General features: G+C 37.3%; 3 protein-coding genes across 16 annotated transcripts in view; 2 read left to right on the top strand and 1 right to left on the bottom strand.

Annotated features, from left to right (window-relative positions):
* hectd1 (HECT domain containing 1) overlaps positions 1–8,985 on the top strand; it is a 40,845-nt gene extending 31,860 nt beyond the window's left edge. For all 11 annotated transcript variants that reach the window (XM_081347694.1, XM_081347699.1, XM_081347693.1 and 8 more), the window contains 3 exons: positions 546–696; positions 7,704–7,848; positions 7,983–8,985. In XM_081347694.1, coding sequence (XP_081203820.1) covers positions 546–696; positions 7,704–7,848; positions 7,983–8,120 — 434 coding nt within the window. In that variant the 3' untranslated portion in view covers positions 8,121–8,985. The remainder of the gene's footprint in view (positions 1–545; positions 697–7,703; positions 7,849–7,982) is intronic.
* ap4s1 (adaptor related protein complex 4 subunit sigma 1) lies at positions 8,632–13,598 on the bottom strand. Of its 4 annotated transcripts, none has more exons than XM_081347709.1 (5): positions 13,460–13,598; positions 10,262–10,423; positions 9,873–9,959; positions 9,719–9,787; positions 8,632–9,631 (listed from the first exon to the last, which is right to left on the bottom strand). In XM_081347709.1, the coding sequence occupies exons 2-5, from the start codon at positions 10,397–10,399 to the stop codon at positions 9,563–9,565; spliced, it is 363 nt and encodes a 120-aa protein (XP_081203835.1). In that variant the 5' UTR covers positions 10,400–10,423; positions 13,460–13,598; the 3' UTR covers positions 8,632–9,562. The 4 variants fall into 4 exon arrangements, with proteins under 4 accessions (XP_081203835.1, XP_081203837.1, XP_081203834.1 ...); XM_081347711.1 differs by having other exon boundaries at positions 8,988–9,256; positions 9,715–9,787; positions 13,460–13,589; XM_081347708.1 differs by lacking the exon at positions 13,460–13,598 and adding an exon at positions 12,625–12,672 and having other exon boundaries at positions 9,036–9,631.
* Positions 12,542–15,147, top strand: part of strn3 (striatin, calmodulin binding protein 3) — a 25,641-nt gene continuing 23,035 nt past the window's right edge. The window contains exon 1 of the mRNA XM_081347704.1: positions 12,542–13,091. Coding sequence (XP_081203830.1) covers positions 12,549–13,091 — 543 coding nt within the window. The 5' untranslated portion in view covers positions 12,542–12,548. The remainder of the gene's footprint in view (positions 13,092–15,147) is intronic.

Here is a 15,147-nt window from a genome sequence, read left to right as displayed (position 1 = left end):
GTTTATGTGAGGATTGTTTGTTAAGTTCACTTAAATTAAAAGTTGTCATATTTTTTTTAAGCCTAATGTTAAAAACTTGATAGCTTTTAATTAATTACACTGTAATGTTGGATGGCTATAATTAATGTTTAAAATTAGGGGGGAGAAATAATTTTTATCCAGATATCAATAGCTGTAGCCTAATTAGTATCAGTGAGACTGGCCTTTATGTTGTCTCTACATTCATTTGTAGATTAACTGTGAAATGATTACATTATAAAATATATAAATCTAAACAAATGTAAGTGTTTTAATTGCGTAAAAAACGTGTGATTAATCAAGTTAATATATATAATATATATACATGCATACATAATATCCGTGGTTAGTCATGGGTCGTGTATGGCATTAAAAATAAAAAAATGGCATTAAAAAGGCATTAAATTTAAATTGAAGATTCCTGCAGAAACCCTGTATTATGAATGACACTCATTATTACATTATGCATGTCAGTTATAAATATGGTGCTAAGTGTGTAATGTCTTTTTTTTTTGTTTGTTTTACAGAGGGCTTTAACAGAGTGTTCCCTATGGAGAAACTCAGCTCATTTAGTCATAAAGAGGTGCAAATGATCTTGTGTGGCAACCAATCTCCATCCTGGACCGCTGAAGACATTGTCAACTACACAGAACCTAAGCTTGGCTACACACGGGACAGGTAGACATTTACTATTATTTCTATTGCTCTACATTTTATGATGGCATACACTTCTTGGGTAGGTCTGTGATTTGTTTTTGTTTTTTACATGGGACCGAAATGCATGTAAATCTATCATTACATTTTAAATGGAAAAAGAACATGCATGTCTTTGTAATCATCAGGGATGCACCGATATGAAAATGTTGGCCATTACCGATAATTCTTTATATTTGAAAGCCGATAAATCTAAATCCAAATTTTAAATAATTTTTGAGAGCCTGATTACAAAAACAAAAGTCTCACCATTAAAAGTCTTGTCCCAAGCACATCAAACATGTATAGATGCCTAGTTTGAACCAGTGTAAGTTTTAAAATTATTTTAAACTCCTATGGCCAACTTTCTTTATCCAAATTTTTTCTTTTAATTTTATAAATAAAATAATGCTAACAAGTCACTGTGCAACAATACTTGTAGAATAGCCTATGTGTGGACTATAATTAAATTATTTTTAATAAACCATATTGTTGATGAAAAAGATACAAGAAAAATATGTGCTAGTTATTAATAATGCATCAATGTTTTTGAAAAAGAAACATCTAAAATTAATATTACTGTTTTAAATAACAGCATTGCTGTTTAAGCTGCGTGCGCTGAAGAGCTGAATGAACACCAGGAAACTGAAGTGCTTTTTTTTTTTGTGGGTTTTGTTAGCTCAACCAGACGCATCCTATATGAGATTAATTCGATATTTATATAACATAAATGTAATATTAACATCAATATAATCTAATACAATAATATCTACACAAAATGATGCAAATGCACAAGTGAACTTGATTAAAGTCAGTTTTTCCCACAGGATTTTGAGAAACTGTTGTAGGTGGACATCGGACGAAAATTTTGTGCAATTTAAAGTTTAATTCATAAATTTGGTGCACTTTGAGTTCAAAATTAAGAGCTCCAACCCATGTTCGGTGTGCAAATTTAACAAAAAAAGTTGACTTGTACTTGGACTTTAACCTCTTTTTAGTTGTAATATTGTGTCTCAGTCTACATTACACTACATACTAATACTACTACTAATAATAATAATAATAATAATAATAATGTTATAATAATTTCTATATATGCAAGAGATTAACCCATGAGTTTTATTTTGACAAAGTCAAGCTTTTATTTTGGCAGAAAACAAGTTTACAAACGCGTCTCATTTAAAAATCTAGTGAAATTATGTAATCGTCAACTATGCAAATGTGGAAATAATGCATAACTGCGTTCCCAAATGCATGCTAAACTGATAGTTCACTGCATTCATTCACTGTGAATCGGTATAGAGAATCGAACCTGCAGGGCTGATCGTGTGAGCAAAGTGCTCTCACTTCTCTTTGCGCAGCGCAAACAGACAAGAACGCAATGGCACAAAACGCAACATTTAAAGACCTTTTATGTTGTTATGAGAAGTTAAAATATATTTTTGTGCCGCCACAGTGTAGATAATGAATGGGCGCTGAAATCTATTTGTGGTGGTCAATGTTGATATTGTGGCGGGCCGCCACAAATAAATCAATGTATGGGAAACACTGGTTACGTGCTAGTCAGAATCTATTACTCCTGTTGTGGATGTGGTCTTCCTGTAACAACGCGCTGAAACACAACTAAACCCAGAGTTCACAACGTTTTATTAGTGTTCTCTCTATAATGTTATGTAATATGACAGTTCAAATCCTAGTTGTTAATGTCATGCATTGCTATTTGAGCTGCATGCGCTGAAACTTAAGATGAATCCCTGGTAAAGGCTATGAATGCACAAGCGAACTTGGTCAAGAAGGTGTAAATCCGTTGTGCATACGCTCTTCCTGTAACATGCTAAAAAAAAATGTTACAGTAATATTTTCATTATGTTATGTAGTCTATTTTTAACAGATTTACACTGCACATGTTGCACTTAACTGTATTTTCCTTTTCAAAGTGATTCCAATCATATTTCAGGCAATTCAAAACCATCATGGTTTTGTGCATCTGAAGTGGAAATAAGGAAATAATCCATTATTTATCGGCTTCAATATATTGGCCAAATTTTCTTAACTGGGCAATAACAATAACATTAAAAGCAAACATATCGCTTTTATATATCGATATAGTGCATTCCTAGTAATCATACCCTAAACAAACTACACTACTGTTAAAAAATTTGTCTAAGATTTTCAAAAAAATTATACTTTTATTCAGCAAGGATGCATCAAATTAGTCAGTAAAGACATTTACAATGTTAAAAAAAAATTCTATTTCAAATAAATGTTTGAATGGTTTCCACAAATATAGCAGCACAACTGTTTTCAACTGTGATTTAAGAAATGTTTCTTGAGCACGAAGGATGATTCAGCTCTTTCATTACAGGAATAAATTACAATTTAAAAATGTATTAAAATACAAGTTATTTTAAATTAAAATGATTTCACAATATTACCGCTTTAATTTTATTGTAATAGGGTTGGGATTTTTTTTTCTCTCCCTAATAAATGCAGCCTTGGTGAGCATAAGAGACTTTTAAAAAACATTTTAAAAACCTTACGGACCCAAACTTTGGAACACTGAACATAAAACATTTATTCTAAATTCGTTTACATGTGCCATATTATTCTGCTATTAGAATATTGTAGTAGTAATGTATGAATGTGGGAATCACATGCTTTCATGTTTGGAATAAAGGTTTTGTGAATTTAAATGTATGAAATGTGTCGAATGCGCATGCGTCGCGTCTGAACGCGTTGTTGTCTTTGGAGCTCTATCGATTTGATTTATAATTCTTGATTTTACTCTTTAAACTTACTTACAACAAACATTTTCTACTTTTCCTCACTGAGAAGCACTACTGCTCAAACCTCATAGTTACAACGCGGACTGTTGAGCAGACGTGTCTCAAGCCTGTTAGTGATTCTACGCTGGATACTCTTATAGGTTACTCCCGGGGATCACGGCTGAACGCGTCTTCTCAACACTCACTTACAAACATTTTTCACCTATCGTGCGTCTACTCTACACCCGTACCACTTAAAAGACGGATTATATCTAAGACGCTTGTCAGAAATTAGTATTAATTGATAGCATCACTGGTAGTGTCGTTGCTAACTTACTGTCCATCTGTTAAAATGGCGAATATATCAGATGTATGTAGTCTACCTTTTGGTGCAGGTGAGGACACATTTGAGCTGCACGCGGTACAGTCTGAGCTGGAAGCTGTTGAGAAACAGATCCACGACCTTTTAGTGAGACAGGCCGAGCTGAGAGACCGGCGTTTGGCTCTTGAAACATCACGCGCTGATGCTCACAAATCAGAGATTAATGTTACTAACCCGCTGACTCCGACCTCGTCTACTCCGTGCGTTACTCGGCATCGGTCCCGAGCGCCAAGGTCGCGATCAGCCATGGTCTCGTTCACTCCGGCTCCAACACGCCACCACGAAGCCTGGATATTTCCGCAGCGGAAGACGCGAGTCAGGTCTAGACCAAGACCCTCTCCGACCCTCCCGGTTTTCGAGTTATCCACACAAAACCGCTTCTCCCCTCTTCGCGAAACAGAACGCGATGCTGTGATCATCGGTGATTCCATTGTTCGGCACGTCCATGCTACATCAGGTAAAAATAAGGTGCACAGTCACTGCTTTCCTGGTGCTCGTGTTTCTGAAATCGCTGCTCGCGTTCCCGAGATTCTGAACGATAACGAGCGCGTCGGAACTTTGGTATTGCACGCGGGAGTGAACGACATCAGGCTGCGCCAGACGGAAGTTCTGAAGAAAGACTTCAGGAATCTGATCGATACGGTACGCAGCACATCGCCTGATATAACGATCATTGTGTCAGGACCACTTCCCCCGTACCGTCTAGGACATGACAAGTTTAGTAGATTATTCGCGCTAAATGAATGGTTAACGTCATGGTGCAATGAGCAGAAACTGCTCTTTGTAAATAATTGGAATCTGTTTTGGGAGCGTCCTAGGCTATACCGTGCTGATGGCTTACACCCAAACAGATTCGGATCGGATCTTCTGTCAGATAACATCTCCAAAATGTTAAATACCTTTTGACTAGTAACCAAAAGTCCAAATCATAGTCTCTGCTGCACCAAATTAACTGATATAAATACTAGTGTAGAACATTGCATAGAAACTGTGTCTATTCCTCGTTTAGTGCGATCAAATAATAAATCTACTGCAGGATCTAGGAAAAATCTAATTGTTATTAAAACAGAAAATGTTGCTATTAGTAAACAAAAACAATTTCTAAAGCTAGGTCTTTTAAACATTAGATCACTCACACCTAAGGCAGTTATTGTAAATGAAATAGTCACAGATAATAGCATAGATGTACTTTGCCTTACTGAAACCTGGCTTAAACCAAATGATTATTTCGGTCTAAATGAGTCTACTCCATCAGGATACTCCTATAAGCACGAGCCCCGTCTGATTGGTCGTGGCGGCGGTATTGCAACTATCTATAGAGATATTCTCAATGTTACTCAGAAAACGGGTTATAAGTTTATTTCATTTGAAGTACTCTTAGATGATAGAAAAACATCCCTATTATCTTTAGCCTTGGCTACCGTATATAGACCACCAGGGCCTTACGCTGATTTCCTAAAAAATGTTATGTAATATGACAGTTCAAATGCCTCGTGTTCTAAAGAGAGAAACCCGTAATTTAGAGCGTAAATGGAAACAAACTAATTTAGAGGTTTTTAGAATCGCTTGGAAAGACAGTACGTCACGCTATAAAAAGGCCCTAAAAGCGGCCAGGGCTGAGCATCTCCGCAAACTAATAGAAAATAACCAAAACAATCCTAGGTTCTTATTTAACACCGTGGCTAGACTAACAAATAAACAAGCGTCACCTGGACAAAATATTCCGTTACAGTTTAGTAGTAATGATTTCATGAATTTTTTCACTGAGAAAATAGAAAACATCAGATCCACAATTGTAAACGTTCAATCTTCAATCGCGCCTTATAATTCAGCCTCGATTATCACCCCGCAAGAACAATTACAGTGCTTTACAACTATAGAACAAAAAGAGTTAAATAAATTTATCATTTCCTCTAAAACAACAACATGTTTATTAGATCCCATACCAACTAAACTATTGAAAGAAGTGTTACCTATAGTGGAAGAGCCTCTCCTCAATATTATTAACTCGTCTTTATCTTTAGGTCATGTTCCAAGAACATTTAAATTGGCAGTTATAAAACCTCTCATTAAGAAACCACAATTAGACCCAAATAACCTAGCAAATTATAGACCCATTTCAAATCTTCCTTTTATGTCCAAAATATTAGAAAAAGTTGTGTCTGCCCAACTGGGCTCTTTCTTGCAAGAAAATGACACCTATGAAAAGTTTCAGTCTGGGTTCAGGCCGCATCATAGCACTGAAACTGCGCTCGTTAAAATCACAAATGATTTACTCTTAGCTTCTGACCAAGGCTGTATCTCAATACTAGTTTTACTTGATCTTAGTGCTGCGTTCGATACTATAGATCACACAATACTCTTAGATCGGCTACAAAACTATACCGGTGTTCAAGGACAAGCATTAAGCTGGTTCAGATCATACCTATCTGACCGCTACCATTTTGTCTATTTAAACGGAGAAAAATCGATCATAACTCCAGTAAACTATGGAGTGCCGCAAGGATCTGTGTTAGGCCCTCTATTATTCTCAATATATATGCTGCCACTTGGAAATATTATAAGGAAACATGGAATTAGTTTCCATTGTTATGCTGATGACACTCAACTATATATTTCATCACGGCCGGATGAAAACGCTAAATTATCCAAATTGACAGAGTGTGTTAAAGATATAAAAGATTGGATGACGCACAATTTTCTTTTATTAAATCCAGATAAGACAGAGGTAATACTTATCGGTTCAAAAAACCGCCCACAAAACCTCTTACAATACAACTTTAACATAGTAGGGTGTCCTGTTACTTTATCCTCTACAGTAAAAGACCTGGGTGTTATATTAGATTGTAACTTGTCTTTTGAAAATCATATTTCATATGTTACAAAAACAGCATTTTTCCACCTTAGAAATATTGCTAAATTACGTAACATGCTATCTGTTTCTGATGCAGAAAAGCTAGTTCATGCATTCATGACCTCGAGACTAGATTACTGTAATGCTTTATTAGCTGGTTGTCCTGCATCCTCAATAAACAAGCTACAGTTAGTCCAAAATGCCGCCGCTAGAGTTCTTACTAGATCAAGAAAGTTTGACCATATAACACCAATTTTATCATCACTGCATTGGTTACCTATAAAGTTCCGTATTAATTACAAGGTATTGCTACTGACTTATAAAGCCCTAAACGGCTTAGCTCCAGTTTATTTAACGGATCTTCTATCGCCCTATAATCCATCGCGCTCTTTAAGATCACTAAATTCGAGGCTTCTGGTCATACCTAGGATATCCAGATCCACCAAAGGAGGGAGAGCATTTTCACATTTAGCACCAAAACTCTGGAATAGCCTTCCTGATACTGTTCGTTGCTCAGATTCGCTCTCCCAGTTTAAAACTAGATTAAAGACGCATCTCTTCAGCCAGGCATTCATATAATATTTTAATCTTACAGTTAAATCCGGTCTCTACTTCATAAACGCCAGAGGAGAACTGGCCCCCGACTGAGCCTGGGTTCTCCCAAGGTTTTTTTTTTTTCTCCATTAGGTCACCTAATGGAGTTTTTCGGTTCCTTGCCACTGTTGCCTTTGGCTTGCTCAGTTGGGGATGCTTAAATTGATTAATCGATTCACCAGTGCTATTGATCTGCATTACCAAACGTGGATGTTTTACACCAGAAACAAACACTGATGTACTATTTTATTTAATACTGTGAAGCTGCTTTGATACAATCTGTATTGTGAAAAGCGCTATATAAATAAAGTTGACTTGACTTGACTTGACTTGAAATGATGTACTTGGGCACATTTCAGACAGTATATATCATGTTGATGATTTAATTGTATTGCAGTCCTGGTTTCCTGCGCTTTGTGCGAGTCCTGTGTGGAATGTCATCTGATGAAAGGAAGGCCTTCCTCCAGTTCACTACAGGCTGCTCGACCCTGCCCCCTGGTGGACTGGCCAACCTCCATCCACGTCTCACTATAGTCCGGAAGGTGTATATAAGCTCACTATTTTTCTTTTCTTTTTTCAATTTGCTAAGATCCATGATGCTAAAACCCAGCCAATTAGTTAACTAAGAACCACTAACATTCTCTCTTCATACCCGCTGTTGTCTTTTCTCCTGTAGGTTGATGCGACAGATGCCAGCTATCCTTCAGTTAACACGTGTGTGCACTACTTGAAGTTGCCGGAATATTCTTCCGAAGAGATCATGAGAGAGCGCCTCCTTGCCGCCACTATGGAGAAGGGCTTCCACCTCAACTGAGCATGCTCTCCCTACATCATTGACCAACTCCCATACTGGTGAAGCCTGTTGTGTTTTGTTGCAGAAAATAAAGCTGTGCTCTGAAATCCCTCCCCCACCCCACCCCAAGCACCCGACATGTACCCAAATACACAGGAAAAACAGTCCCATCGCAGCTCCACTAGCTCCTGAAACTGATTAGGGTCTCCTCCTAAACTGGCTGCTTCACATGGCCTTTCCCAGGTCACTCTACTGCTTTAAGGGCTTGAGCCACTGGCAGCCAGGGTAGTCTCACCTCACCTACTGTGTTTACTGTCATTACTCCAGATCCAGTGTAAATTTTGGCATAGATCATCTTTTTTCAGACTTAAACATCACCACCTGCATCTGCAGCGTCAGACCCTGGACACAAGCACACCTGCTTCTGTAGAGCTAACTATAGTGTGTTTGGGCATTTCCTTAACAGGTTTTAAGTTTTACTAGTGCCTGCATTTGTTGAAATATTAGGATTTTTTTTTCTTTCATTTGTTTTACTTAATGTCTACATACAATCATGCACATGCTTTTTCTTTCTTTTTTGCTTCCGTTACTGTGTTGAGTATGTTTTCAACTGTTCATTTCCCTGCTAAAGGATCAAAGTCCCTGAGTGCATTTGTGTAATTTTACAATAAAGCTATAGATACAGAAACACTGGTTCTGTGTGCAAGGCACATTTAAAAAAAAGAGAAAAAGACAAAGCAAAAAGCAAGCTGTGCTTTCCCTTGTATTTTCTTTGTATATTATAAACATTTATTTAACTCAAGTTGCAGTTTGAAGTAAACAAATATTTTCAAATGTGTATGCTCCAAAAATAATCATTAAAATGTTTGCAAAGTATCAACACTCATCTCTTTGACTAAAATTTTTTGTGGAAGAATGGAAAATGAACTAGGTTTACATTGGTAAGAAAAGCTTTAATTTAAATTTGTAACGGATAATTAATGAAAACTCGATTGCGCTGGTTTAGCTTTCAGCCATCTTGTCCAGGGCCAGTAGTGGTGCCAGTATTCGGTTCTTATTTGTCTCCACAATGTGTCCGTTGAGGATCATTTCATCAAGTATAATGTGTACTTTATCTAAATTGAACATGATCTGATTTTCCATTAAGGAATGGAACACTCATTAACATTCATCACTAAAGACACAATGGACCCTTTTCACATTTCAGGGGTTCTCAAAAGCGAAAGTCATAGTTGGTTAAAGTTCTATCGTGGTGAACGGGAGACAACATCAGATATCATTTTTGTATTCCCATTTGCTCCAATAGCACAAGTGATGTCTTTCCAAAAGAAGGAAAAACACAGAGTGATTCAGCGGTCAGAAGCTGCTGATGAAAATATTAAAAACTTCACTAGAATTGTGTGGATGATAACCGTGGTAATTATGCATTACAGTCTGTGAAAAGAGTCCAGCAAAAAAAGCAATCATAGCCTAGTTTGGTCAATAATACCTAATATGCAATTTATATCGGTAAAGGATACATCCAGCTCACTCTGTCAAGAGAAGAAAACATCCGTTAATCAGTTAATCTTTTCTCAGGAAAATTGTAATAGGCCTATATCAAAAATATCAGTACTTACCACGCGACTGAAATACTTGTCTAACACCTCTACAAAGTTGTGCACAAGCTCATAGATTGATAGTTCATTCTGTGGGAAAGAGGGTCAAGGACTAAATAACAGACTTTAAAAAGCTTTAAAGAAATTTATTTTACCAATAGTATGAATAACTAACCTCATTTTCAGTGATGCCAACTACAATGAAAAGAGCTGCATACTGACGATAGACCAGTTTGTAGTCCTTATACTCCACAAATGAACACTGAGGAAAAGGAAAATTATTTCAACAGCTAATTTTAATCCAAGGGTCAAGTTTTAAAATTTGAATTGCCAGTTTACAAAAGTAAAATAAACCTCAAGACCACAGACTGAACACCTGATATATGTAAATCATATGTGTAGATGCATATGTTAACATAAACAGTACGTTTCTGTCCTTTATATCACTAATTATCCTGAGGGTCAGTGATATTCACAGAATTCTGCACCGCAGACAGTGGTTATTAGACCATGTTGTGTGGTCGTCTATCATTAAATTAAGAGTAAAAGGGAAGCATGACTGACCTCTTCCTTCCTCCGGGCGAGACATCCCCTAACCATGTCAGCTTCAAGAGCTGCTCTCTTCCCAAGCTCCACTTGTTCATAATATTTAGATAGACGAGTCTGCCCCTGTTTGTTGACCATAAGTAGGAACTTGATCATAGTAATTCAGAAGAGTGGCCACCTCTAGAAAGAAGGAGACATTACGTCATTAGCAAACAACATGCCATGGGAGGGCAACAAATTAGCAGTTTTAATTATAAGTTATTTGTAAAACGATAAATATATTACATCACATTATTTACGGTATAACCGATAGTTTTTACCAACATACCACAGTTGCCAGAATTATTGTTACTACTGTAAATTGATGGCGGACTGATTTTGCTGATGTACGTCAACATGGCAGCGTACACGTCACGAGGGAGTGACCTGCTCCATGCTTTTTTTTTTTTTTTTTTTTTTTTGTTGTACATCATTTGAATATTTCTCAAAGTTGCTTATTTATTATTATTTTGCGAAGACTGTGAAATATATTTTAAATTAGTAAAATCGTGGGCACCTTATATTATGAAAATAAAATGAAAAAAAAAAAATCTCATGAGAAGCTATTTGATATTTTGTTTCACTCTTCCCGACTTTATAGCTATTTTCACTTCCACATTTTATATGAACATTTTTTTTATCAAAGATGTTATCTGTAAGCTGATAAATAAATTACATAAATGTATTTATGGTAACCAACAGTTTTCACTAAAATACCATAGTTAGCACAACTGTTGTTACTGCTGTAAAATAAAATTGAAAATAAATGTAAAAATATTTTATTTTATTTTATTTTATTTTAATAAATGTCAAATAAAATTGCTTGACAGAGCCGTTAGGAGGACCCCCAAGATCCTATTGGCTCCATAGACACGGGGTGCTTCTCAATTCTTATTTGTGCATCCTCGTTTCCTCTCCTCGCTTCCTTTCCTCGCGTCTCAGCTCCGCCCCCTGTAGGATGCGAGGGAAGGCTGCAAGGAAAAGACGCGAGGACGGAGGGATCGAATGAAAGCTTTTTGTATACATTGGAATCCTTGATCACTCGAGCGTCACTTCATCGCGTCATCAGCAGCGCTCAGAGGATCTGCCCTCATGTTGTTGAAATTTGTTTATTTAATAAATTCATAATAAATAATAATAAAGAAAGATACCCTGTTGAAATATGTGAGGTGTGTGGTTTATATAAACTGCAAAATTAAAGTATAAATCAAAATTATTGTGACCGATGTGAAGGGGGAGGAGAATTGATTCGTGCGTCACGTTTTAGTCGATAAAACTCTTCCGCATAGGATGCACCTGTGTATCCTCGCTCATGACTCCTCAGGAAGCCTCCTCACTCCTCGATCCTCGACTCCTCGCGGTGCAATTAGAGAATTGAGATGTCCTTCAAGATGGCTGAGCTCGATCGGTTTCCGGGTCATAGGATGGAGGACGGAGGAGAGAGGAGACGAGGAGGGATATTGAGAAGCACCCACAGATTGGCTCAAATTACTTTTAATAGGTACTCTCTTTAGTGCCTGATTACAATTCCTACAAAAAAGTTATGATAAAAAAGCTGTTTTAACTATATGGTATAATGCCCATTAATGTCTGTATTAGATAGTTTACGTACTAACATAGCATACAGATACAGATTAGCCTGATAACTTAGTGTATGCACGCAGTTGCACTTACCCTTCATACATCTATTCACAATCATCTTTAATGTAATTACTTCTTCGGTGTTAAATGTCAAAATATTTCAGTTAGAAAAATAACAATGTAATGTTCAATTATTCACTTAATAGCCTATGCTATTATTATTAATAATAATTTATGAATTAACAGTTTAATCAAGTAAAAAAAAAACGTCCAAATTGTTTTATTATGCACTATCTAGTAAGCTATACATATTTTAAATTATTATCGTTCTTATGTGCTTATGACCCGATTTCGCGGAAGGACCTGCTGATTTGTCATGACAATGGTCATGTGATACCAACATGGCAGCGTCCATGAGGGGGCGACCTGCTCCATGTAGAAAAAAGTTTTGTTTTCATGTTAGTGTAAAAAAAAAAAAAAACTTAAAAAGTGAAAACAAAAACTATTTATATCAAGTGAAGCTATTTGATATTTTCTCAAATATTTTATTTTATCACTCTGCCCGACTATATGTATAGCTATTTTTCAACGCCACATTTATTTTTATACTGTCAGTCAGGTACAGCCTGTCATTGTACAGCGCTGTCTACGCATGCGCAGTATCCGCTCGTCAGTCTGTATTCGGATGACTCGAGACAGCGCAGGGTTGGGTGAACGCGTCCCATCATGCAGCGCGCGCGCCAGTCCTCCCACTCACTCACCCCGCAGTAGGAGACTCACATCCAGGGATCGGACTAATGGCGGCCGGCAAATCCGTGCGCTGACACGAAATCTACAACAGCCGCTCAGGTGCCAGCCTATTTCGTGGGGGGGCAGGGCGACGTCGCATCGCTACACGAACGGTAAAGAAGGGCGGGTTGAGGGGAAACAATCGGCGACTTCTAGCAGGACTTTCCTATTTTTAAACATGGATGAACAGCCCGGCGGAGGAGGAGGAGGAGGAATGGCCTCCCAGAGACAGCAGCAGCCCGCATCGCAGCAGGGCAACAACAGCATTAATCCCCAGATCGCCAGCGCTGGAGGAGCGCCTATGGTTCAACAACAGCAAGACGAGATGCCCAGGCCCCAGCAGTACACTATCCCGGGGATTTTACACTACATCCAGCACGAATGGGCCCGTTTCGAGATGGAAAGGGCGCATTGGGAAGTGGAGAGGGCCGAACTCCAGGTACAGACCCGTGGATTTGCTGACACACTAGTTTGTAACTCCAAGTGGGGACATTGATCGCCATCAAATCGGCTGCTTTAATTAAAGACTTAACGTTGATTTAGTAAGCAATTTACTAAAGATCTCGCGAGCTTCCTGGCCGCCTCCATTTGCATTAAACGGGAACAGTTGCATTACAATACATACATCTGTTTGCACTCCAAGTATGCGAGACGGAAAATTTAGTACGCTCGTATTTTAATACAGTGATCTAGTATTTCGCGTCGCTCACTCGCTTGTAGTGTGAATGGGCTAAGCTAAGCTAACATGACATCGTTGTATTAGCGATATTACTTGACACCCGGTACAATCGAGTCAGATTATCTTACCCAAGAACGCAGGAGCAGATTTAAAAGTCGTTGTTGTGGATTTATTTGGTCACGAGAAAGCATCTGTCAGTGAAAGCCAGCAGACTTTGTCAACTATTCTCTTGTTCTGCCATTTTGTTTTGGTCAATATGGCGTCCGTATGGGTTGCTTCTTTTATTGATCCATCCTACTACCGTTTACATTCACACCCTGCGGGATTTTCTAACACACCATATCTGTTCTTTTGAAACAATAAGAAGTAAATGTCGCCGTTTATTTCTTATTCTTCCTGAGAATTCACGTAATAGTCCTCAGATGTTAGGCAGAATGACAGCGACAGTCACCTATTGCGTTTACTGTAACGTTATGAAAAAAGGTGCATTGGAAGTGAATGGTGACCGAGACTGCGAGTTACTGACATTATGACTAACATCTCCATTTATATTACATAAAAGAAAGTAAGTTATACACGTTTGGAACAACATGAGGGTGTGTAAAATAATGACATAATGTTCAATTTTGGGTGAACTATCCCTTTAAGAATGCTGTGAGCAGATAGTCTTCCAAGTTTTGTGACCCATCTGATTATAACAAACTTATTTCTGATGAATCATTCACATTATTTACTCACTCTGGTGTTTATCCAAACCTGTATGACTGACTTGACATGCAACAAAAATAGATGTTCACATAAATAACAGGCCCAGTTACCATTCACCTTCACTGTATGAAAAAAAACATTTTATTTTGCAAGTGTTTTGGGTGTACAACACATACCATTTGACCAGTTTTGTGTTTGCAAGTTGTTTTTGACGGCCATACCTTTAAATGTTTAGTTCGCCCAAAAATGAAAATTCTGTCATTGATTTCTCACCCTCATGTCGTTCTGAATCCAAACCCACAAGACTTCCATTCATCTTCAGAACACAAATAAAAATATTTGAAAAAATATTAAATCTGAGAGATCTCTGTCTCTCCATTGACGGCTACGCAACTAAAACTTTGTTTGACAGATTTCAAAAAGTTCATAAAGAGACTGTAAAACCAATCCATTTGAATTGAGTAGTTTAGTCCAAATTTTCTGGAGAGACACAATCACTCTATATTGTGAACAGATTTAATTTTAAGCTTTTATTCACATATAAACATTTATCAATGCACATCAGTTATGGTAAATGGAAGCTCAAGCACGTTTGAGCTTCAGCAAGAGGTTTGTTCTCGCACATCAAGCAGGTTCGGTTGAGCTTCTGTTTATGTTCACTGATCAATGTTAAATGTGAATAAAAACCTAAATTAAATCTGTTCATCATATAAAGCGATTGTCTCTTCAGAAAATTTGGACTAAACCGCTAAATTTATATGTGGATTAGTTTTACGATCTCTTTATGAACTTTTTGAAGCGTCAAAGTGGTAGTTGCGTAGCTGTCTATGGAGAGTACAGAACTGGCTCAGATTTTATTAAAAATATCTTCATTTGTGTTCCGAAGATGAACGAAAGTCTTGCGGGTTTGGAACAACATGAGGGTGAGTAAGAGAATTTTCATTTTTGGGTGAACTAACCTTTAACATCTGCAATATAGGATTTTGTTCTTAAAGGGATAGTTCACCCAAAAAGCAAAATAGTCATAATTTACTAAACTACTTATCGTTCCAAACCTGTATAGCTTTCTTTCTTCTATGAAACATAAAATAAGATATTTTTTTAAATG

This window comes from Scardinius erythrophthalmus (assembly GCF_964197995.2).
Source record: "Scardinius erythrophthalmus genome assembly, chromosome: 19".
NCBI classification, from domain to species: Eukaryota; Metazoa; Chordata; class Actinopteri; order Cypriniformes; family Leuciscidae; genus Scardinius; species Scardinius erythrophthalmus.
The sequence above is the reverse complement of the archived record's forward strand: the minus strand, read 5'-3'. Positions and strand labels throughout refer to the sequence as shown.